The sequence below is a fragment of the Bactrocera dorsalis genome, chromosome 1 (assembly GCF_023373825.1).
Source record: "Bactrocera dorsalis isolate Fly_Bdor chromosome 1, ASM2337382v1, whole genome shotgun sequence".
Classification (NCBI taxonomy): Eukaryota; Metazoa; Arthropoda; class Insecta; order Diptera; family Tephritidae; genus Bactrocera; species Bactrocera dorsalis.
In genome coordinates, this window is record NC_064303.1 from 83,626,201 (window position 1) to 83,651,625 (window position 25,425).

The following is a 25,425-nucleotide window of genomic DNA, read 5'->3' on the forward strand; positions in this document are numbered from 1 at the left end:
ACCAAGTGAAGCGAAAGTTCGATGTGAATTGGCCAAAATGCTGGATTTTCAAAAGATTGACAGTTAATTGTGAACAGTGCGGAATAAGAAGAAGCTGACAAATGCAATTTATTAGTTTGTTTACAAAAGTGGTATTTCTACAATTCATGTTTGTTTATTATTATAAATTAATACAATGGTCACACAATTAGACGATGTTCGATTAATTAAACTGGTACAATCGCATCCTATTTTGTATGATAGAAATCTCGTCAGAGGGCCTAAAACTTCTTCTTTAAAAGATGATATTTGGAAGAAATTATCGATACAGTTAAACTGCTCTGGTGAGTAGGAATCTACCGATAAAGTGTTGTATTTGCCAACTTTCCTCAATCTTCTCAAGAGCGCGCTTGTATAACACGATGGAAAAGTATTCGTGACCGCTTTGGAAAAGAATTGCGTAGGGCACAAGAAAATCCTGAGGAAGCGGTTAACTGGGACATGTTTGAACATCTACTCTTCTTACGAGAACATTACAAACATGGGTATTGTTAAAATATTTGTGACTGAGGATTGATAATATCTTTGAAACTCATTTATAGACAAACAAACAGCGAAGCTCTACTTAACATAAAATATGAACCAAAAAAACGAAAACGGGGGCGAAAGCCGCGAGTAGAGTGTGAAGCTGAAGCAATTAAGGAAGAACGAGATGATGACGATGTAGATCCTGAAGAATTAATTGAAAATCAACAATTGATCGAATTAGTAAAAGAACATCCTGTATTGTATGATAAGTATAAAATAAGGGACTCGAAAAATTTGACACTGAAAAATGACGCATGGCATGACATTTCAGAGAGTATGGGAATATCCGGTAATTTAAAACTAAATTCATATTACACTGTCACAGATAAAATAAACTAATACATACCTTATTAGAAGAGACATGTTACAAACGTTGGAAAAAATTGAGGGACCGATTTGCCCGCGAATATCGCCACCAGAAAATTTATCCTGAGCGATCTGTAACGTGGGTCTATTTTCAGGATTTGTCTTTTCTCGAAGATCATTATAGAAAAGGGTAAACTTCAATATTATAAGAAAAGTACATTAGTTAAACATTTGTGCTTGTTTTTTTTAAGAATTCCGCTGCCAGTAGATACTATCAGACAAAGGAAGAAAATGAAATCAGCGACAACAACATCCACAGATGAGACTTGGGTTGAAGATTGTCCATTTCTATATGTTAAAGACGGACATCATTCACACGGCGAAGATATAGATGATTTAGACCCCGAATTTAGTGAAGTTAATTCAAACTCATTAGATGAACTAATAATAATGCCCAAAAGCAACGAGTCCTATAACGATATTGTCATTGATGAATCAATAACACCGCCAGGAAATACCTCACAGTCTAGTTTTCAAATGTCTGAAGGAACAAATTTAGAAGAACCCGAACAAAAACTTTCAGTTGTTATTTCAGGAATTCAACAAGTTTTAGAGCAATCACAAGAGTGTTTGAAAACATTGCAAAAACAAAAAGAACAACAAAAACAGCAAATGCAATCCGACGTCAGTTTATCAATTAATGCCGAAGTTAGCATGATCCAAAAAGTGCATATACTACTGGATGGTTTGAATTTGCCAAATCGAACGCTAGCTGAACGTCGAATAGTACAATTTTTATGCGAATGTCAAATTAAGACTTTAAACAATGTGGATATAGAAGATGTGGATGGTACAGAAGATTATTAATTACATAAAAATGAAGTAAATCTCAAATATTACTATTGTGGTTATATATTTATACATAAAGTTAGTTCATAAAATAAAATTATAATTAAAAGTTTTGAATTAAATAAAAGGAAGTTTAAAATATTTTTAAGAAAAAAAATTATGCAATCAGTAAAATTTTCTTAACATTTTGATTTCCCTACTTGGAGTGATATTCTGATTTTAATTTTTTGACACCCCTTTAACGAAAATTAGAATGCCATTATTTATTATCACTTGCTCCTCATTAAGTTTTATAATTTGAGCACAGGAGGATATCAATCAATCCATTTGTTCTTAATTCCAATTTTTTTCACGAGAATGTATTTTAAAAAATTAACTATTTTGTTGAACGTACCCAAGTTGTGAAGGCTGTCATTGTCACCATTAAAAATATGACACACACTCCAGCAATTGATAACTATACTAAACACACCATACGATTTCTCATTGCGGGAGCGGCGATATTTGTGAAAAATTATTTAGGATTCGCTATCATTAAGTATTAAAAAATTACTAAGCTTTGAAAGTAGTTTAAGTAAATTTAATATATATCTGTCGTGCTCTCTAATGGAATTGTGAAAAAAATACATATATTGAGAAGGAGAATAAAAAAATGTAAAGTATAAGCAAATCATATTTACTATAAATGGGCAATCAAGTGTTGGAATTTTTTACTTAGTTGACTTGAATAACTATTGTTAAAATTTTACATATATTATTATTAGAACGGGAACCAAACGGTGGTAACGTACGAGTAGAAACTGAAACTAAGGTGTTGGTGCAGTCGAAGTTTACACCGATCGTGACGACAGTCATCAAAGTAAGCGTATCGCAGTAAAGAGTTGGCGCTACTTAAGCACACGTACAAGGTTTTTTTCTGTGTGATGTTAAAAAAGTGAATAGCCAGTGACCACTAAGTGTGAATTGGCAGCGGTTGTTGGCAGGCCAAATCGAGACTGATTTGAATAGATTCGAAAGACGGATGCAAGTTTCCAATTGACAATATTAATGTGCTGATACATACCAAAACTTAAGAAATCAGTGTACATACTGCCTGAAAGTATTAAAAATATCAATAATACTTTTGTCGAAATTGTCACCGCCAAACGAAAAGGGAAAGTGGAGGCGAAGTTGAAGTTGTAAGAATTGCATTCACGCGTATTGGTCATTTGTTTTGAGGTTATAACATGATTTTACTGGAAATCAATAACCGCATCGTAGAAGAGACACTTCTGGTCAAATTTCGTAATGCGTTAGCTGGGTAAGTAAATCTATTCAATTTAAATGAACATGTATTTATGTACATATGTATATATATTAAGTTTTATTTTGACTATCGAAAACGCTGTTATCAAAGTTTTGGTTGAGTAATTGTTTAGTTATGTTCATTAAAAACCATTTTGTGTTTATGTACATTTGTACAGATTTATATTCATGTGTATACATATATGTATGTACCATATATCCGGCGTTTACCATATGGTTGCAATTGTTATGCTATTAACACTGAATTGTCACCCGCCCCGCACATCTACCTATATATTTATGTGTATTAATCATCATCCGTGCAAGAGTCAAAGCCACATTAAAGTATAAATTTCACTCCAAAGCTGAACATTAGATGTATGAGAATTAACGAGTAATTGACTCATACACAGTTTATGCTTCAGCACCTAAAGTGTGTTTTTTTTGTGTATCATATATTGTAGTATGCTCTGTAATAATTCATTCAAATAAATAAAATAAATAATCAAAACACAATTATGTTTAAATTTGTTTTTACAAGTCATGTATGTGTGTAAAATGTCCACTCAATGTTACACACATATGTATGCAATTATATAATATGTATGTATATGTGTCTGATTATTAAAAATTCTTGAAAATTTTTTAGTTTACATATGTATGTACATATGTACATATATGCATACATAATATTTGAAATACATATGTAACTGCCCAATATAATCTTATCAAACTCTGATAACAAACGCAGGCATTATGCCACCATTCGGTCGACACTCGTCGATGAAGTATTAATGTTATTTATATTTTGTATAGATGCACGTATGTATGTATGGCAAACAGTATGTGTAGTATACAAATGACTAATGTAAACTGCAGGGTTTTAGGTGTTTGTTTGATATGTAACATTCTATGTCACATTCTAAAATTTAATGTTTATAGAGTTATCAATTTAATTTTTGCCATATTTTCAATATATAATACATATCTTTTAAATTACAGAGCGAAAGCGGAATCTATTGATGTTCGAATTGCTGACTTTGATGGTGTGCTATTTCACATATCAAATGTTAATGGCGATAAGACTAAAGTTAGGGTAAGTCAACATTAATAAGCAATATAATTTATACCAAAAATTCAATAATTTTCTTTCATCATACAGACAAGCATTTCGCTAAAGTTCTACAAGCAATTACAAGAGCATGGTGCTGACGAATTGCTGAAGCGTGAATATGGCGGTTTATTAACAGACACTGAAGATGGTAGTAAATAATAACTCATTTATGAAAGTATAATTTCAATAGTGTTTTTGTTTTAGGTTACAACGTTTCAGTACTTATTGACCTAGAAAATATACCTGCTGACTGGGAGGCAGTTGCTAAAAAAATTGGTCTATTGAAGCGCAATTGCTTTGCATCTGTTTTCGAAAAATATTTCGATTTTCAAGAACAGGGTGAAGAGGGCCAAAAGCGTGCTGTAATTAATTACCGAAACGACGAAACTCTGTAAATATTAGACTTTGGTTAAATAACACATAGTTAGGAAAATTTTTAAAAAATTTTTTCATTTAGTTATGTTGAGGCAAAGTCTGATCGTGTAACTGTCGTATTTAGTACGATTTTTCGTGATGAGGACGACGTGATTATTGGTAAAGTGTTCATGCAGGAATTGAGAGAAGGTCGCCGTGCATCACATACAGCTCCACAAGTATTGTTCTCGCATCGTGAACCACCGTTGGAATTGGCAAAAACGGATGCAAGAGTTGGCGACAACATTGGATACGTTACTTTCGGTAAGTAAATATGCATGTAGTTGATTTGTTTAAATGTTAAGGAAATTTGGCTTTTAAACCCAAATAAAAATGGGGTCTAAAAATCTATTAATGTCAAATACTGACAAACTAGCTCACGTATATAAAATCGGACAGACCAATGGACAAGCGTAGATTGACTAAGCTTGCCACGGTGATCATTAACGGAATGAAGTAAGTGTAATAAATGTGTTGGTTGTGAACGAGCCTTAACTTTTTTCTGTATGCTTGGCATGATATCTGGCAAACATATTTAATAACCTTGCCAAAGTACTTTCAAATGTATCCGACATTTCTCTCTCATATATGTTTGTATAATAGCTACCGAGAAATAATTGAACAATGTTAGGTGGAGCTAAAAGTGGGATATTTACTATCGTTTGGTCTGTGTCTCTCAACTACTCCTAAATTAAATTGTAGATCAAACGGCATCCTGAATAAACCACATTTTATCTCAGATGACTTGTGTTTGGTTACAAATGGAAACTTAGAGAGTTAGCAAGCAATAATTGAACATTGTTAGGTGGAGCTAAAAGTGGGATATTTACTATCGTTTGGTCTGTGTCTCTCAACTACTCCTAAATTAAATTGTAGATCAAACGGCATCCTGAATAAACTACATTTTATCTCAGATGACTTGTGTTTGGTTACAAATGGAAACTTAGAGAGTTAGCAAGCAATAATTGAACATTGTTAGGTGGAGCTAAAAGTGGGATATTTACTATCGTTTGGTCTGTGTCTCTCAACTACTCCTAAATTAAATTGTAGATCAAACGGCATCCTGAATAGACCGCATTTTATCTCAGATGACTTGTGTTTGGTTACAAATGGAAACTTAGAGAGTTAGCAAGCAATAATTGAACATTGTTAGGTGGAGCTAAAAGTGGGATATTTACTATCGTTTGGTCTGTGTCTCTCAACTACTCCTAAATTAAATTGTAGATCAAACGGCATCCTGAATAAACCACATTTTATCTCAGATGACTTGTGTTTGGTTACAAATGGAAACTTAGAGAGTTAGCAAGCAATAATTGAACATTGTTAGGTGGAGCTAAAAGTGGGATATTTACTATCGTTTGGTCTGTGTCTCTCAACTACTCCTAAATTAAATTGTAGATCAAACGGCATCCTGAATAAACCACATTTTATCTCAGATGACTTGTGTTTGGTTACAAATGGAAACTTAGAGAGTTAGCAAGCAATAATTGAACATTGTTAGGTGGAGCTAAAAGTGGGATATTTACTATCGTTTGGTCTGTGTCTCTCAACTACTCCTAAATTAAATTGTAGATCAAACGGCATCCTGAATAAACCACATTTTATCTCAGATGACTTGTGTTTGGTTACAAATGGAAACTTAGAGAGTTAGCAAGCAATAATTGAACATTGTTAGGTGGAGCTAAAAGTGGGATATTTACTATCGTTTGGTATGTGTCTCTCAACTACTCCTAAATTAAATTGTAGATCAAACGGCATCCTGAATAAACCACATTTTATCTCAGATGACTTGTGTTTGGTTACAAATGGAAACTTAGAGAGTTAGCAAGCAATAATTGAACATTGTTAGGTGGAGCTAAAAGTGGGATATTTACTATCGTTTGGTCTGTGTCTCTCAACTACTCCTAAATTAAATTGTAGATCAAACGGCATCCTGAATAAACCACATTTTATCTCAGATGACTTGTGTTTGGTTACAAATGGAAACTTAGAGAGTTAGCAAGCAATAATTGAACATTGTTAGGTGGAGCTAAAAGTGGGATATTTACTATCGTTTGGTCTGTGTCTCTCAACTACTCCTAAATTAAATTGTAGATCAAACGGCATCCTGAATAAACCACATTTTATCTCAGATGACTTGTGTTTGGTTACAAATGGAAACTTAGAGAGTTAGCAAGCAATAATTGAACATTGTTAGGTGGAGCTAAAAGTGGGATATTTACTATCGTTTGGTATGTGTCTCTCAACTACTCCTAAATTAAATTGTAGATCAAACGGCATCCTGAATAAACCACATTTTATCTCAGATGACTTGTGTTTGGTTACAAATGGAAACTTAGAGAGTTAGCAAGCAATAATTGAACATTGTTAGGTGGAGCTAAAAGTGGGATATTTACTATCGTTTGGTATGTGTCTCTCAACTACTCCTAAATTAAATTGTAGATCAAACGGCATCCTGAATAAACCACATTTTATCTCAGATGACTTGTGTTTGGTTACAAATGGAAACTTAGAGAGTTAGCAAGCAATAATTGAACATTGTTAGGTGGAGCTAAAAGTGGGATATTTACTATCGTTTGGTCTGTGTCTCTCAACTACTCCTAAATTAAATTGTAGATCAAACGGCATCCTGAATAAACCACATTTTATCTCAGATGACTTGTGTTTGGTTACAAATGGAAACTTAGAGAGTTAGCAAGCAATAATTGAACATTGTTAGGTGGAGCTAAAAGTGGGATATTTACTATCGTTTGGTCTGTGTCTCTCAACTACTCCTAAATTAAATTGTAGATCAAACGGCATCCTGAATAAACCACATTTTATCTCAGATGACTTGTGTTTGGTTACAAATGGAAACTTAGAGAGTTAGCAAGCAATAATTGCACATTGTTAGGTGGAGCTAAAAGTGGGATATTTACTATCGTTTGGTCTGTGTCTCTCAACTACTCCTAAATTAAATTGTAGATCAAACGGCATCCTGAATAAACCACATTTTATCTCAGATGACTTGTGTTTGGTTACAAATGGAAACTTAGAGAGTTAGCAAGCAATAATTGAACATTGTTAGGTGGAGCTAAAAGTGGGATATTTACTATCGTTTGGTCTGTGTCTCTCAACTACTCCTAAATTAAATTGTAGATCAAACGGCATCCTGAATAAACCACATTTTATCTCAGATGACTTGTGTTTGGTTACAAATGGAAACTTAGAGAGTTAGCAAGCAATAATTGAACATTGTTAGGTGGAGCTAAAAGTGGGATATTTACTATCGTTTGGTCTGTGTCTCTCAACTACTCCTAAATTAAATTGTAGATCAAACGGCATCCTGAATAAACCACATTTTATCTCAGATGACTTGTGTTTGGTTACAAATGGAAACTTAGAGAGTTAGCAAGCAATAATTGCACATTGTTAGGTGGAGCTAAAAGTGGGATATTTACTATCGTTTGGTCTGTGTCTCTCAACTACTCCTAAATTAAATTGTAGATCAAACGGCATCCTGAATAAACCACATTTTATCTCAGATGACTTGTGTTTGGTTACAAATGGAAACTTAGAGAGTTAGCAAGCAATAATTGAACATTGTTAGGTGGAGCTAAAAGTGGGATATTTACTATCGTTTGGTCTGTGTCTCTCAACTACTCCTAAATTAAATTGTAGATCAAACGGCATCCTGAATAAACCACATTTTATCTCAGATGACTTGTGTTTGGTTACAAATGGAAACTTAGAGAGTTAGCAAGCAATAATTGAACATTGTTAGGTGGAGCTAAAAGTGGGATATTTACTATCGTTTGGTCTGTGTCTCTCAACTACTCCTAAATTAAATTGTAGATCAAACGGCATCCTGAATAAACCACATTTTATCTCAGATGACTTGTGTTTGGTTACAAATGGAAACTTAGAGAGTTAGCAAGCAATAATTGAACATTGTTAGGTGGAGCTAAAAGTGGGATATTTACTATCGTTTGGTCTGTGTCTCTCAACTACTCCTAAATTAAATTGTAGATCAAACGGCATCCTGAATAAACCACATTTTATCTCAGATGACTTGTGTTTGGTTACAAATGGAAACTTAGAGAGTTAGCAAGCAATAATTGAACATTGTTAGGTGGAGCTAAAAGTGGGATATTTACTATCGTTTGGTCTGTGTCTCTCAACTACTCCTAAATTAAATTGTAGATCAAACGGCATCCTGAATAAACCACATTTTATCTCAGATGACTTGTGTTTGGTTACAAATGGAAACTTAGAGAGTTAGCAAGCAATAATTGAACATTGTTAGGTGGAGCTAAAAGTGGGATATTTACTATCGTTTGGTCTGTGTCTCTCAACTACTCCTAAATTAAATTGTAGATCAAACGGCATCCTGAATAAACCACATTTTATCTCAGATGACTTGTGTTTGGTTACAAATGGAAACTTAGAGAGTTAGCAAGCAATAATTGAACATTGTTAGGTGGAGCTAAAAGTGGGATATTTACTATCGTTTGGTCTGTGTCTCTCAACTACTCCTAAATTAAATTGTAGATCAAACGGCATCCTGAATAAACCACATTTTATCTCAGATGACTTGTGTTTGGTTACAAATGGAAACTTAGAGAGTTAGCAAGCAATAATTGCACATTGTTAGGTGGAGCTAAAAGTGGGATATTTACTATCGTTTGGTCTGTGTCTCTCAACTACTCCTAAATTAAATTGTAGATCAAACGGCATCCTGAATAAACCACATTTTATCTCAGATGACTTGTGTTTGGTTACAAATGGAAACTTAGAGAGTTAGCAAGCAATAATTGAACATTGTTAGGTGGAGCTAAAAGTGGGATATTTACTATCGTTTGGTCTGTGTCTCTCAACTACTCCTAAATTAAATTGTAGATCAAACGGCATCCTGAATAAACCACATTTTATCTCAGATGACTTGTGTTTGGTTACAAATGGAAACTTAGAGAGTTAGCAAGCAATAATTGAACATTGTTAGGTGGAGCTAAAAGTGGGATATTTACTATCGTTTGGTCTGTGTCTCTCAACTACTCCTAAATTAAATTGTAGATCAAACGGCATCCTGAATAAACCACATTTTATCTCAGATGACTTGTGTTTGGTTACAAATGGAAACTTAGAGAGTTAGCAAGCAATAATTGAACATTGTTAGGTGGAGCTAAAAGTGGGATATTTACTATCGTTTGGTCTGTGTCTCTCAACTACTCCTAAATTAAATTGTAGATCAAACGGCATCCTGAATAAACCACATTTTATCTCAGATGACTTGTGTTTGGTTACAAATGGAAACTTAGAGAGTTAGCAAGCAATAATTGAACATTGTTAGGTGGAGCTAAAAGTGGGATATTTACTATCGTTTGGTCTGTGTCTCTCAACTACTCCTAAATTAAATTGTAGATCAAACGGCATCCTGAATAAACCACATTTTATCTCAGATGACTTGTGTTTGGTTACAAATGGAAACTTAGAGAGTTAGCAAGCAATAATTGAACATTGTTAGGTGGAGCTAAAAGTGGGATATTTACTATCGTTTGGTCTGTGTCTCTCAACTACTCCTAAATTAAATTGTAGATCAAACGGCATCCTGAATAAACCACATTTTATCTCAGATGACTTGTGTTTGGTTACAAATGGAAACTTAGAGAGTTAGCAAGCAATAATTGAACATTGTTAGGTGGAGCTAAAAGTGGGATATTTACTATCGTTTGGTATGTGTCTCTCAACTACTCCTAAATTAAATTGTAGATCAAACGGCATCCTGAATAAACCACATTTTATCTCAGATGACTTGTGTTTGGTTACAAATGGAAACTTAGAGAGTTAGCAAGCAATAATTGAACATTGTTAGGTGGAGCTAAAAGTGGGATATTTACTATCGTTTGGTCTGTGTCTCTCAACTACTCCTAAATTAAATTGTAGATCAAACGGCATCCTGAATAAACCACATTTTATCTCAGATGACTTGTGTTTGGTTACAAATGGAAACTTAGAGAGTTAGCAAGCAATAATTGAACATTGTTAGGTGGAGCTAAAAGTGGGATATTTACTATCGTTTGGTCTGTGTCTCTCAACAACTCCTAAATTAAATTGTAGATCAAACGGCATCCTGAATAAACTACATTTTATCTCAGATGACTTGTGTTTGGTTACAAATGGAAACTTAGAGAGTTAGCAAGCAATAATTGAACATTGTTAGGTGGAGCTAAAAGTGGGATATTTACTATCGTTTGGTATGTGTCTCTCAACTACTCCTAAATTAAATTGTAGATCAAACGGCATCCTGAATAAACCACATTTTATCTCAGATGACTTGTGTTTGGTTACAAATGGAAACTTAGAGAGTTAGCAAGCAATAATTGAACATTGTTAGGTGGAGCTAAAAGTGGGATATTTACTATCGTTTGGTATGTGTCTCTCAACTACTCCTAAATTAAATTGTAGATCAAACGGCATCCTGAATAAACCACATTTTATCTCAGATGACTTGTGTTTGGTTACAAATGGAAACTTAGAGAGTTAGCAAGCAATAATTGAACATTGTTAGGTGGAGCTAAAAGTGGGATATTTACTATCGTTTGGTCTGTGTCTCTCAACTACTCCTAAATTAAATTGTAGATCAAACGGCATCCTGAATAAACCACATTTTATCTCAGATGACTTGTGTTTGGTTACAAATGGAAACTTAGAGAGTTAGCAAGCAATAATTGCACATTGTTAGGTGGAGCTAAAAGTGGGATATTTACTATCGTTTGGTCTGTGTCTCTCAACTACTCCTAAATTAAATTATAGATCAAACGGCATCCTGAATAAACCACATTTTATCTCAGATGACTTGTGTTTGGTTACAAATTTAGATAAATTAAATCGACAGTATATGTAAATTTGGACTGCAACTTAAACCTTCCTTACTTGTTTTTAATATTAACTTTTTAGCAAGTAAATTATAATTAATCAAATATTTTTTTTTGCTTTTTCAGTGTTGTTCCCTCGACATACTAATAAGGAAACCAGGGATAACACCATTAATCTAATACACATGTTCCGAGATTATTTACATTATCATATTAAGGTAAGCTAAAACTTTGTACAGCTATTTTATGCAAATTGACTAAAATTGGAAAATTTTCATTTTTGATTTGCAGTGTTCAAAAGCGTACATTCATTCTAGAATGCGCGCAAAAACGTCCGACTTTCTGAAAGTGCTTAATCGTGCTAGACCGGAGACTAAGAATACGGAAAAGAAAACAATTACGTAAGTTCGTTTTCACTGCAATTATGCAAGTATTTGTGAATATTCTCATTTTAAATATTTTATTTATTTACAGGGGGAGAACATTTATTCGCAAGGAATGATTCACCGAAAATGTCTAGTTGTTTTATATTTATATAATAATTATAACTTCATGAAAAAAGTTGTATTAAAAGCCGTGAAATTAAACAAATACATAATAAATGAATTGTGCGCGATTTAAAACATGACAGGAATATATTCTGTCGGCACATATAAAACAAAAAATGCTAAGGGTATTAAAAACTAAAAGTTAAATTAATCAACTAAAAACACCACAATACAAGAAATAATTCCTCGATACATAATTGGATTAATAATTTGGTAAAAGCCCTAATGAAATTAAACTAAATATGTACAATTAAGTTCCAAACCGGAGTAAACGTGTTATGTAATGACGCTGTATAAAAGCGGAATAAGTAAAAAAATAATTAAACAAAAATTAAATTTGAAAATACATACTAGATAATGTGAACTATGAAATAACACAGCTTCGTCAGTATGCAACGCTGCCGATTAAAGAATTTGATATAGAATCCAAAAATAATAAAACAATTGCAATATTGATAATCAAAACAATACTTTTTAATATTTAATTATATTTCTGATATAATTAATTTATAACATGAAGAAAGTAAGTATGTTCATAAGTATATAAATGTTCATTTACGCAGGCACTTGTATGTTGCTCTTAAATTTTAAACTGCCATATGGATCTTTGGTTGCATTGTCAGCGTCGCTGGTGCCACAGCTGTTTTGTGCTGATAAATAATCCGCCTGGATATGCGCGATGGCTGTAAACAGATTTGAAAGAATAACAATTATTATTTTTTAAACAGAAATCTAAAAAGTTTATTTAAATTCTTATTTGTATATATATGTATATATATGTATGTATATATTAATTATTAGCATATATTACTCACATTTTCGTTTAAAATCGCTTGATATATGTATGGAAAGGACCGACATATACAAGCACAAAGCAAAGACATGCAGGCGGATGTAGAGAATGTGTAGGGATGTTATGGCACTTCAAACTCTTCCAATTTGATAGAATGTAGTGCTGTTTTGTTGATAAAATTAGTTTTGCAATTATAGAAGTAGGATTAAGCAGTTTCAAGGATTGTTCAAAAAGATGAAAAGTGCTGATAGTAAGCAGAGTTGTTTAATGTGAGTGACAATGGAGTACACTAAAAATTTGTATACATATATATTTACAAATCGATGAATATATGTATGTGCAGATATTTACATTTAACAATATCTAGATTTGATATTAAATATTATTGATTGTTTATAGAAGATTGCAATTTAAGTACGAACATATTTGTTTATACTCTTGTATCATGTTGCAGCAAAGAGTATAATAGTTTTGTTCACCTAACGGTTATTTGTGGTACTTAGAACTAATTGAGGTAGATATAAAGTTATATATAAAAATATTCCAAGCAATTGTCTGACCGTTGGAGGGCTGTCCGTGCAAGCGATAACTTCAGTAAAAATTAAGATAACTTGATGAAACACATGTACACACGTTTCTTCACATCCAAGCGCAGATAGACGTAATCGGAAAACTGCCACGCGCACAATATGCCAGTAAACAAAAACTTATACATTGCCGTAACTTAGGGATTATTTAGAACAATGAATAGCATTAGGTAGGGACATTTGGGGTTCTTGGATACACCCACCACCGTGCAAAAAAAGTGAAATCGGATAAAAATCAATAGTGCCTTTATGATATGATAAGGTTTCTCATGTGTAAGATTGGTTGTAAACTGTTCAAGTCCGCAGATATCGAATATGTGTGTCAAGCATCGAAAATATCGGTCAATCTGTGAGATGAAATCGTGTCTGTACTACTAGAATACGTTTTTCTGCAAATAATTATGTTTCAATGAAAAGAGATTATAATATGTTTTACACTTTATAGTAATCGTCAGTTGTATTAATATTCGTATTTAAATAGAAATTTAAATTGCAAATGATAATTTCTTCTTCATGGTCCTCATCCTTTTCCATGGTGCTAGAAGTCATATTGTTGGGTCTGAAATATTCCGTTCTACATTATCATATTTTGTAAATCCGGCTGAGCAAATCTCATTATTCTCACCTCATTTGCAGGGATAAATGAATGCGGCGCACTTCGATTTTCATGTATTCGAGTTATGGAGAACTTCGTGTTATACTTGTAGAAGTTCAACTGCATTATAGTTTATAGGAGAAAATGGGTAAAATTGGTGAAGAAATGACACAAACCACTACTTTGGTATAATATATACTGCAGTGTTAAAAAAAAAAATAAAAAACTTCCGGGTATCAGGAAGGTAGCTTACCAACCTGACCATAACATTTGCTATTCGTCAAAAGGTTTAATTATCTCCGAGTTTCACTTGCTTTTGAAAACAATTAAAAGTGATTTTTTGCGATTTTTACAATCGTTGATTTTATTGAACAAATAACTTTCACCAAATACGAGATATTAACGCTATTTGTGTATCAGTATATCACATAAATGAAAATGTTGCTCAAGTTGTTTTAAAGAGAACGATTTCGGAGAAGACATCGAATTCAAATAAGGTCCCTATACATATGTAGTGTGTTAGCATTGCATATAATGTACAATGTAAATGTTAGTTGTTTGGAATAGTAAGGAGAAAATTATGTCGACAGAAGGTCAAGTACCGTCTTCGTTCTAATCATTGGAGTCAGAATACAGCAATGTTGATGATGCCTCACTCTCACTCTATAAGCTTCAGTTAGGTTGTTATTATCAAGTAAGCATTGCTTCGTTTGTTCTAGGTATACTAATAAGAAAAGTCCACGTGGAAATCTTCTATAGACCCATTATTGACAAGGAATTAATGGAACTAGAATTCGATAGTTAACAGCATTTGTTGGAATCAGAGAATATAACATATGGAATGGGTTGAGGTAATATTAAAGTATGGGCACAAAAAATAGCCGCATGGAAAGTCGCGTAATTTGAAAATTTGTAACGATTAATTCAAAATTATGGAGAAAACTATGTACATACATATGTCGTTCATATTATTGCATCATTATTTTTTTACAGAGATATGACACGTCCCCGGATTAGTTCTGCGTTAAAAACGTGACTCATAGCGAAATCGCTAAATAACTAAAAACGGCAAAATTATCTTTGAAAAGAAAGGCGGGTAATGGTAAAAAACAGGGATTAGAAACTCCTACAAACGTACCACCTATTATAAGAAACTTAAGTTTCGAATGTTCCTTTGTCTTTGATATACTACTTTGATCAAATTCAAAGTGAATTTTTAATTTATACTTCGTGTGTTTTTCGAATCGGTATTTTTTATCCTGTAAGTTGGTAGTACTGTAGTGATATGCTAAATCACATTAAAATATTCATTAGTATTTGAGATCGGCGTCGCTTTGTGAGGCTATAAAAGTGAATTCTTCGATTTTTACTATATCTGAATTTATTGAACAAGTGTATAATGCACCATCTCATACTGCATAGGTTATTCGTGATTATTTCGGCACATTTTCAACTAATATCGTGCCGCAACCACTGCATTCGCCTGATTTACCTTCGTGTAACTTTTGGCTATTCAGGAAATTCACATGACCATTCCGAGCACACCGCTCTATCTCAATATAGGATATAAAAGTTGAAGCGAAGAATGCTCTGATGGGCATCACGACGGACGATTTTTCGAAGTGCTATGATGACTGGAAAATTCGTTGGCATAAGTGTGTTGCAGCGGGTGGGGATTACCTTGAAAAAGATGAAATGGACAAAATTCACCTTTCAGTTCGATCACAGTAATACACCGATGGATCCATGTTTTAATAGTCTCAAAACGAAGAAAAATCCCCAGCGGATTACACCTTACTAAAGCTAAGAGGTTTTACGTCTTTTCTTGTTGCCCGGAGTAAACAAATGTGGCGCTTATCACACCTGCACTATAAGAATGTCTAATGTATTATCTTTATCTCGCGCTCCTTCAATTGACAGTCTGCTAGTTAAAGATACTAGACTGTTGCCACGGTATCCTCTGTGGAAGCTGTTATCGCGGCACCTAGGTGTAGCTCTTCAAAACCCGTCCTGCGACCACATTGACAGTCGTTAAAGTAATGTTTGACAGTCGCCATCGAAGGAGTAGAATCACTATACCCAGCATACAAGCGTTCTTTGATTTCATAGCAAATTTTCACCAAAAAAAAAATGGAATCACTGCCCTTTTTTTATTTCTTTTAATTCCGTAGTCAAAAATAAAAACCTACGACTCCGATTGGGCTTAAATTTTTACACTAAGCGTACTAAATGCACTAGAGCATTGTCAATCGTTGGCATGGTCATTATAGGTCCACCCTCATAGTATTTGAACATAAGTCATTAGTAATATTTCATTAACATTGATGATTTAGACTTTTGAAATTGTGTAAAGACGATTATCGAAAAACTGGTTCAAGTAGTTTTCGGGTAATCTAGGTTTGATAGAATGACACAACCATGCGTCTGGAAACTTTGATATTGATACGAAATCTCATTATGTATTGCAAAATATATTCGGCCTATTGTTTTTGTTAAAAGGCTCAGATGAAGGAATTTCAGAGTGAGTAAAGTTGTAATTTAATTCCCCGGGTAAATAATATATATTGTTAAAGAGATGGCAAGAGAACTCGACATCTCTCGAGAGTCCGTTCGAATGATTTGGTGTATATGTTCGGTATGAAAAGCGTTATTGCTCGACTGGTCCCGATGAAGCTAAATTTTTTTTCAAAAAGAGTACCAGGTCTTTTTGGACAAGAGCTTTATCGCATTTTTAGGATATTTATAAAATGAAACAGTTGTCAGTAAAGTAAAAATATGTCATGTGCTAAGGTACTTAGTACATGTGAAATTATTGATTTGTAATATTATGGTGCTTTTGTTTTTCACATAAAACAACATATTTTTATTAACCAGAAAACACTGAGTAAAATGTTTTTGATTTTGTATTAAAAATACCTTTTTGCAGGTCCATTTCGTCCATGTCAGAATTTTTGATTTGCTGAAGTTTTTCTCGAAATTTCTTCGTGATTTGTTTACGCTGATAGTCCGCCTCTATTTCCTGCTTGGTGCGAGGTATCCGAAATCGAATACAGCAGCAGACCATAATTACTAAATGGAGACGAAAGATACAACTATTATATTTTTCGAGTTTAATATAAGTGCAGAAGTAAAAAAGTAAATGAATACTCATAATACATAATAGAGATAACAAACAGGTCATATTACATATATATATATAATACGACATTATTCATCAATATTTATTTTGTTTCCTTCAAAGTAATCCCCACCAGATATTATACACTTATGCCAACGATTTTCCAGCCTCGAAACACTTTTCATAAGCACTTTTTGGGATTGCTTCAGTTCCTACAGCGTATTTTGTTTTATCTCTTCTATTGACTGAAAACATCACACGAAGTCAAATCTGGTGAATACGGTGGTTGATTGATGGTATTCATTGCTTTTGCGGCTTTAAATTCGGTCACGATCGTGCGTCGCCGCCATGGTGCATTATCACCGTGTGAAATCCATGAATTGTTCTTCAACAATTCCGGCCGTTTTCGACGGCTGCTCTCACGCAAACGCATCAATACGGTCAAATAGAACTCCTTATTTACCGTCTGACCCTCCGGAACTAATTCATGATGCACCAAACCACGATTATCAAAAGAAAAAATGAGCATTATCTTGATTTTTGAGCTGCTTTGACGTGGTTTTTTCCTTCCATTCCGATGATGTTGACTTGCTTGCATGTCAAACTCATAAACTCATGTTTCATCGGCATGAACTCATGTTTCATCGGCAGTTATAATGATCTCCATGAATGTTGGATCGGAATTCGCACGATCGAGCACGTTCAAAAAGATTCCTTTTGAAAAAAAAAAATAGCTTTATCGGGACGAGTCGTGCAAGAACGTGTTTCATACGCAAAATATTCACCAAGACCATTCGAACGGACTTGAGCTCTCGTGCCATCTCTCTAACTCTCGTCTGATGATTTTCAAGTACCAAATCCTTCACTTTTTTAATATTTTCATCAGTTGAAAATGATCTCTCGACCGTCTTTGAAGCCTTGTATCACTCGTAGGTTTGTGTTTTTGATAAAACTGAATCGCCGTAAGCCATTTCCAACATTCCCAAGGATGTGGCATACGAAATTTGGTTAGAAATACAAAATTTTAGACAAATTCTTTGTTCGACATTTTTATCCATTGTAAAAACCGCAACGCATCACTGAGGTGTTCTGACTTAAGCAGTTGCTATAAACAAACCAGTTGACAGATCGCGCTCATATTTGGCATAGTAATTTAGGACGATCCTACCAACTTAGAAAATTTTTTAAATATCTTTTACCCGGGTAATTTAAATTACAAATTTTTTAAATTTTTTTGTCACAATGTTGTTCTTTTTATAGTATACACCTGCCGGCGTTTTAATCCGCCCACCTGAGTGAAGTAAGTCTGAAATATTTTCTATTCGCCACTTTGTACTCGTACTTAGGTATACATATCTTGTTGTGCCTTACTCAACAAGGAAAACAAGGTTTTTTGAGACATCTTATTTGTTACGGTAGATGTGATTTCAAACGATATAATGTCCAAAAGGAGTAAAGAAGTTCGTAATCTATTATTCATTGCAAACTTATTGTATTTTAGGAGAATTCTTGATTTGTTTGTATTATTTAAAAGTGCCGGTTTAAAAACTACTTATAAATTGATTCCGAATTTCCAATCATTTTATATTTATATCTCAACTCATACATACAAATAGGAATAAAAACGCTTTATGTATGTATATGTACATATATGAAAAAGCCTTTAACACCTACATATACTTAATGATATGCCCAGACAAATCGCAATTATATGCCAAACACGAAAACCGCCAATAGTAACTGTTTCCAGCCACACAGGTTCGGGATCCTCTTCCACGTTCATTGCCAATATGTTAAGTGGGCTCTGTAGATTTGACTGATTTTAGTGATACTTGAAGAGTTGTCTCAAAGTATTGATTCTCGAGGGCTTACACACGTGAACTTAATATCAGGTATGAATTTTTAATCAATATATACACGATATTTTTTAATATTTTCAATGTTTTAAATACTGTTTTACGGTCTACATGTATACAATTTCAATTTATGTATGGTAGACTAAGTTTGAGATTCTTCGGAGGAAGCGCTACGTGCAAAAGCTAAAGGAATACTGAATTTCAAATATCCTTAACGGTAAACTTTGCCGAACTCACTAGAATGAGTACTTTTTTTAATCTTCCCATGTATGGGTGCAGTATATTAAATACAGGGTGGTCATATTAAGTGAAAGAATCAATTAATGAACATATGAGTAACAGTGAGAAAGTTAGTACTGGGAACTATGTAAAAGCAAGAACAAAGTTATATCTTAGTATTTAATTACATACAAGTACTCACAATAATTAAAGTGATATAACACTTTAACTTCGTCAGCCTTTCGACTCTCAACAGTTGTTACTTCGATTCGCCACTTTCCAAAATTCGATGAATTGAAGTCTATTAAAGCAATTCCAAGCAATATTCGCCCAAGTGACATGTCGTGTGACCCTATATACACCCACCGCTTTCAGCTCATAAAGCAGGTAGCATAGTGCGTTAATATTGATATGATATAGCATTAGATCTAAGTATATACATATGTATGTATGCATGTAAAGCATTTTATTATGTGTTCGTACATTCATAAGTTAGGATGGTGAATGCTAAGTTGTGGTAAACTAGAAAAAGGCCAGCAAGTGACACCAGAATTTGTGAACTGGGAGTGCCACAGCAAGCGAATTTATTTTCACCGCCATTCTTGAGCTTTCACTTTTCCTTGTTGTTGTTTTCACAACAATTTTTTCATTTAATACGACACGGTGGCGCTGACTTTGCATACCTTATGTAGGCGGCCTGATGATGACCTGAAGCGTGTGCAAGTAGGCGAGGCTGCCGGCACGTTGTTGATATGTGTCTCAGCGACCGTTCAATCCCCGTCACCGCTATTGTTCTCCGTACATAAACGCTCTGTGAATGGCGCGATAAATGTCGGTACACAGTAAAAGGACATTAGCTAATGACGAGTTAAAATAAAATAGCACCGGCCGAAACATTTTCAAAATATCATTTACTTGTTAAATAAGCTTTATGAAAACTCTTGAAAATGTTTTCGAAATCAATTTAACTGATAATATCTATTACTATCTGTCCCTAGTCATGGCTTTTGTACATATGTATACTCTAAGGGTATTTCAATATTTTTTATGAATACGTAGCCTAGTTCTTAAAGAATTCACTTCTATTTACATAAAATGTGTATTTATATTATTTAATACTACAAGTAATTTTCAAAAGGTGAAACTGGCCCGCCAGTCTTTGTCGCAAATCTGTTTTAAGCCTACGAAGCATGGGGAACGATCCTTCGAGGTGCCGAGGGTTAGAGCTTTGTATCAAATAATAGAAAATTAGGAACTGCAGTGAAACTTCGATAAGTCGTAACCTCGATAAGCGAAAAACCTTGATATTTCATAGTATTTCTTCGGTCCCTAGAAAAATTTGCGAAAAATGCATGTATTTCGGTCCCTTTGATAACTCGTATTTTTCTTGAGACAAAAATTGAAAAATGTGTATCAAAAGCCTCTACAACTCGTATTTTTTTCACAAAATTATTATTAGATTATTCCATTTCGATTTATGATGCAATGAATATTGCTCATAAAGCCTGGACAAATATCAGTAAATCGACTATTAAAAACTGTTTTCGAGCTTGCGGTTTTGTTAAGGATCAAAATGTAGTCATAATCAGCGAAGATGTACTTCACATCGCAGAGTGGGCTCGTGTTCCACAAAATGCAGAAACACGTGTAAGCTTTGATGACTACATTCATGTTGATGATGAGTTAGTGATTACTGGAAGCCTCAATGATGATGAAATTCTGGGTTTCGAAAACATCGACGATGAAAACGATGAAACTTTTGAAATTCCCTCAGTTTCCACAAAGGTTGCGAAAGCTTCAATTGAAAATTTGCGTCTTTTTTTCATGGCATCAAATGTTGAAGACACTATTTTTTATGACATTGTAAATATTGATAATGCCATAGATAAAATACGCCAAAATAATGTCCGTCAAAAACATATTACGGATTTCTTTTAAAATGAACACTTTTCCTAATTTTTTTGTACAATTTTTCAAAATACATACATACATGTCGTCACCTGAAATGCAAAATAACGTATCATCAAAAAATCCGAAATTGAGTGTCTTTTTGATTTCACTTCACTACTTCAAATTACACACATAATATTACATATGTTCAACATTTTCAGGTTCTGCAGTCAGATATAAACCAGTTTTAACCAATATTAAAATTTTGTTTCACTCATGTTCCATTTTATTTCGTGTTTCATTCATGCCACTTTAAATTTCCGAAAATGTTGTTACGTTATTTTGCATTTCAGGTGACGATATATTGATTGAATAACATATGTACTTTATATTTTAAAATTTAAATATGTGCAATAATTTCTTGTTTTTTATGTAAAATTGAAAAAATAAATAAAAAAAACTCCATAACTCGTATTTAAATTGTGGTCCCTTGCAAATACGAGTTATCGAAGATTCACTGTATTACTTCTACTTCATTTGTAGTACATAAAAAATTATAAGGCTAGTCTATTTTCAATATATTACCTATATTTTTAATATTTTTTGTAATTTTTTGGCTAAAAAACAAATTTTAGTTCGATTAAAGATTTACTTCGGTTGTATTGACTCAACGTTCTATCGTGTAACATATTTTATATATATTATCATATTTCGGGAACAATAATCAATTTCCGCACACCATTTCCATAGAACACCAATATCGGTGAACCTTAACTTATTATGTCTACCATTAAATGTCTGAAAAAGGTGACGATGGATCGGACTCTGGTTTCACATAGACGACGCATACCTTAATGTCCTCTTGCGAATCAAACTCTTCAGTTTCAGAATTGATTACTGCAAACGTCTTTTGATGGGCTGTTTTGTAAAGCAAAACTTTTGTCGGATCTTGGATGAGCTCAAGGACAAACGTGCCTCACACGTGTCGCTTATACAAGTATAAGTACAATCATTCGAGCAACGTTGCAAAAGAACAAACGTGAAATACCATAAAAAAAAACAATCAAATTATATTCGAAGACACGTGTTTAAAGACGAGCGAAATAGCTTGAAGTAGAGGCAACTTAAAAGATCGCATGAGTAATATCCTGCATGAAATATTGAGCGTGAGAAACTTGTCTGATGTTACCGTTTTTGCACATCCGGTTAATCTTTTCACAGTAATATTAGTCGCTGTTTAATCACATACCGTGGTCGTTGACAAGACATGGATCTACTACCAAACAGCAGAGGCCAAGGAACAGTGGACTTCAGAAGGTGAAGGCTTTGCTAACGGTCGGAGTGGAAATTGTCACAGGGCTCTACTACACCGAATTATTGAGCCAACCGTACCGGCTGGCTCCTTCAATTTTGACGGAAGTAGGGATGAATTGGTGTCCCATCCACCGTATTCAACCCAATTGGAATAAGTAGTTTATCCCCGGTACATTAGCTTGCTTGACAGACTTCCAGAAAATGTATTTTACAGACGTGTTAAAGAAGTAGGAGCATTGCTGCGTTAAGTGGAAACTATGTACAAGTACATGGCGAAATAAATCGCCATTTCTCAACATATTCATTTTATATAACAAATCTTCAGTTAAAATACCAGTGCATTTGGATATAAAAAAAATCACTGTTCCTAATTATATTTTCAAATTTATCTGCACTGGCGCCATAACAGTTTTTTACTTCTTTAGAATTACTCCAGTCACATACATACGAGTATATGTACATGCACAAATATTTGTCAAGAATATGTCGTAACGTGATACACTGTGCAGTGGCAGGTCATTACTTGCACCACAGCTGAAAATGGGGCACTCCTTGCTGATGGTATTAATTTGTTTTGTTTTGCTCGGACGGATGTGCTGAATCAAAAACGTGCGATTACATAGAATCCTTTATATGCAACTATACACATACATACACACTAACCTATACATGTGAACGAACATTTTGTTAAGTAAAAATTGTGGAAATAGTTGGCATAACTTTAAGATAGCAAAAGCAAAAAAGGTGATTACGGGAAAGGGCCAGCGCATAGCGTCGTCTTTATGGCGTGATGAACACTTTCTGTAGCTAGTCTACACAGTTATTGTTGTTGTTGCTCACCTATTGGCGTGCAGCTCACCGGTTGCGTCTGCTATTCACGTTTGCTTGACCACTGGTAACTATGACCCTTTTGTGGTTTTACGCTTAAGTACATAAATATTTTTGCATTTGTGTGACTACAAACCCATTTCTGCTTCTGCTCTAATCCATGGCTAATTATTCCGTTATAATTGACTTAAATCTGTCAATACACAGGAGATATTTAACGATTAACCAGATTTTTATATTCTCGCAACGTGTTTCACAGAGTTTATTTATTTTGTTCTCATAAGGCTTGTTTATAACATCTAAAACTAATAGAGATAGATATAGAGTATCAAAGTGATCCGAAATTCAAGACGAATTGAGTACCTGTCCGTTCGTCTCCCCGTGCAAATAGAAATAATTAATGAAACTTGGTACACGTGTCTGTTGGCAATCTGAAAAGGTTGTTTTTGAAAATTCGGAGCCCACCAAATGCTATTAATTAAAAAAAATATTAAAGGTGATAATTAAAGCTACGAAATTTAGCTATTACGGTAGTGATTAGCAACTGTGGTCCAAATTTTGACAAAGTGAAGCGTGAGTCTGCTCTGTAACAGTAGGTTTACTGTGCATATGTACTATAGTATGTAAGAATAATGCTGTGATCAAATTAAAAGGTGAATTTTTAATTTATACTTCACGTGTTTTTCGAAACGGTAAATTTTTTCTGTAAGTTGCTAGTACTGTTAGTGACATCTATGCTAACTTTCACGTCAAAATATTTATTAGTATTTCAGATACGAGTCGTTTTGTGAGGCTCTAAAAGTGAATTCTTCGATTTTTACTATATCTGAATTTATTGAACAAGTGTATAATGCACCATCTCATACTGCATAGGTTATTCGTGATCATTTCGGCACATTTTGAATTAATATCGTGCCGCATTCGCCTGATTTACCTTCGTGTAACTTCTGGCTATTCAGCAAATTCACATGACCACTCCGAGCACACCGCTTTATCTCAATATAGAATATAAAAGTTGAATCGAAGAAGGCTCTGATGGCCATCACGACGAAGGAGTTTTCCAAGTGCTATGATGACTGGAAAATTCTTGGCATAAGTGTATTGCAGCGGAGGGGAATTACTTTGAAGGAGATGAAATGGATAAAATTCACTTTTCGATTTGATCACAGTAGGCTATTTGTATTAAATGCACTTTTTAGGAATTCTTATATTTTAATAAGAAAATGCGCGAAATCAGCTAATATCAAAGTCGACTTTCTATATATCTTCTACTTCTTCTTAATTGGCGTAGACACCGCTTACGCGATTATAGCCGAGTTAACAACAGCGCACCAGTCGTTTCTTCTTTTCGCTAAGATATTCCAAGCGAAGCCAATTCCTTCTCCACTTGGACCTTCCAACGGAGTGGAGGCCTTCCTCTTCCTATGCTTCCCCCGGCGGGTACTGCGTCGAATACTTTCAGAGCTGGAGTGTTTTCGTCCATTCGGACAACATGACCTAGCCAGCGTAGCCGCTGTTTTTAATTCGCTGAACTATGTCAATGTCGTCGTACATTTCGTACAGCTCATCGTTCCATCCAATACGATATTCCCCGTGGCCAACGCGTAAAGGACCATAAATCTTTCGCAGAAAATTTCTCTCGAAAACTCGCAACGACGACTCATCAGTTGTTGTCATCGTCCAAGCCTCTGCACTATATAGCAGGACGGGAATTGTGAGTGACTTATAGAGTATGGTTTTTGTGCGTCGAGAGGGGACTTTGCTTCTCAAATGCCTACTCAGTCGAAAGTAGCTCCTGTTGGCAAGAGTTATTCTGCGTTGGATTTCCATGCTGACATTGTTGGTGGTGTTTACGCTGGTTCCAAAATAGACGAAATTATCTACGACTTCAAAGTTATGACTGTCAACAGTGACGTGAGAGCCAAGTCGCGAATGCGATGACTGTTTGTTTGATGACAGGAGATATTTCGTCTTGCCCTCGTTCATGCCAGAGATAATTTTTCATTGGGGGTGTTTTTTTACGTGGCGGGTCCCAAACCCAGCGCACAACCCTATGCAGGGGATGTTTCGCCTTCTCACTTTAGCTCGCCTTCAAACGGATGTTCTATGGGATGGGATATCTGGGATGGCTACCCAGAGGATACTTGGTCAAAGACCGGAAGTCGTGAGCTGCTTGAGTCATATGTAAAAGAACCGTTTCTAGCCACTCCCAAGTGAATGGCGATCAGAGAACTTTCCTCACGTGCGTGAACTTCTACACATGACTCCATCCGCCATATATAAAAACAG

At 34.4% G+C, this 25,425-nt stretch overlaps 2 protein-coding genes across 4 annotated transcripts; one reads left to right on the plus strand and one right to left on the minus strand.

Moving 5' to 3' along the window:
* Positions 1–66: 66 nt before the first annotated feature.
* Positions 67–12,406, plus strand: LOC105222053 (actin-related protein 2/3 complex subunit 2). Of its 2 annotated transcripts, XM_011199234.4 has the most exons (9): positions 2,164–2,376; positions 2,487–3,022; positions 4,009–4,102; positions 4,169–4,268; positions 4,325–4,511; positions 4,578–4,798; positions 11,515–11,606; positions 11,680–11,789; positions 11,863–12,406. In XM_011199234.4, exons 2-9 carry the CDS (start codon positions 2,949–2,951, stop codon positions 11,888–11,890), a joined length of 906 nt encoding a protein of 301 aa, XP_011197536.1. In that variant the 5' UTR covers positions 2,164–2,376; positions 2,487–2,948; the 3' UTR covers positions 11,891–12,406. The 2 variants fall into 2 exon arrangements, 1 of the variants encoding a protein (XP_011197536.1); XR_007421381.1 differs by lacking the exons at positions 4,009–4,102; positions 4,169–4,268; positions 4,325–4,511; ... (2 more) ...; positions 11,680–11,789; positions 11,863–12,406 and adding exons at positions 67–323; positions 383–524; positions 582–856; positions 922–1,063 and having other exon boundaries at positions 1,125–2,376; positions 2,487–2,566.
* Positions 12,389–19,098, minus strand: LOC105222052 (transmembrane inner ear expressed protein). 2 transcript variants are annotated; one of them, XR_002183803.3, is made up of 4 exons: positions 18,704–19,089; positions 16,828–16,980; positions 12,752–12,891; positions 12,485–12,619 (listed from the first exon to the last, which is right to left on the minus strand). XR_002183803.3 is itself a non-coding variant. In XM_019988909.3 (3 exons), the coding sequence occupies exons 1-3, from the start codon at positions 18,810–18,812 to the stop codon at positions 12,492–12,494; spliced, it is 390 nt and encodes a 129-aa protein (XP_019844468.1). In that variant the 5' UTR covers positions 18,813–19,098; the 3' UTR covers positions 12,389–12,491. The 2 variants fall into 2 exon arrangements, 1 of the variants encoding a protein (XP_019844468.1); XM_019988909.3 differs by lacking the exon at positions 12,752–12,891 and having other exon boundaries at positions 12,389–12,619; positions 18,704–19,098.
* Positions 19,099–25,425: the final 6,327 nt, after the last annotated feature.

What these genes read in the sequence shown, in the direction of transcription:
- LOC105222053 (XM_011199234.4), top strand. Translation starts at nt 2,949, where the DNA reads ATGATTTTACTGGAAATCAATAACCGCATCGTAGAAGAGACACTTCTG. An exon ending in CATTGGATACGTTACTTTCG is followed by an intron (nt 4,799 to 11,514) that starts GTAAGTAAATAT and finishes TTGCTTTTTCAG; the next exon opens with TGTTGTTCCCTCGACATACT. An exon ending in ACGGAAAAGAAAACAATTAC is followed by an intron (nt 11,790 to 11,862) that starts GTAAGTTCGTTT and finishes ATTTATTTACAG; the next exon opens with GGGGAGAACATTTATTCGCA.
- LOC105222052 (XM_019988909.3), bottom strand. Translation starts at nt 18,812, where the DNA reads ATGAACGTGGAAGAGGATCCCGAACCTGTGTGGCTGGAAACAGTTACT. An exon ending in GGGCATATCATTAAGTATAT is followed by an intron (nt 16,981 to 18,703) that starts GTAGGTGTTAAA and finishes GTCTCCATTTAG; the next exon opens with TAATTATGGTCTGCTGCTGT. An exon ending in CGAAATGGACCTGCAAAAAG is followed by an intron (nt 12,620 to 16,827) that starts GTATTTTTAATA and finishes ATCTGTTTACAG; the next exon opens with CCATCGCGCATATCCAGGCG.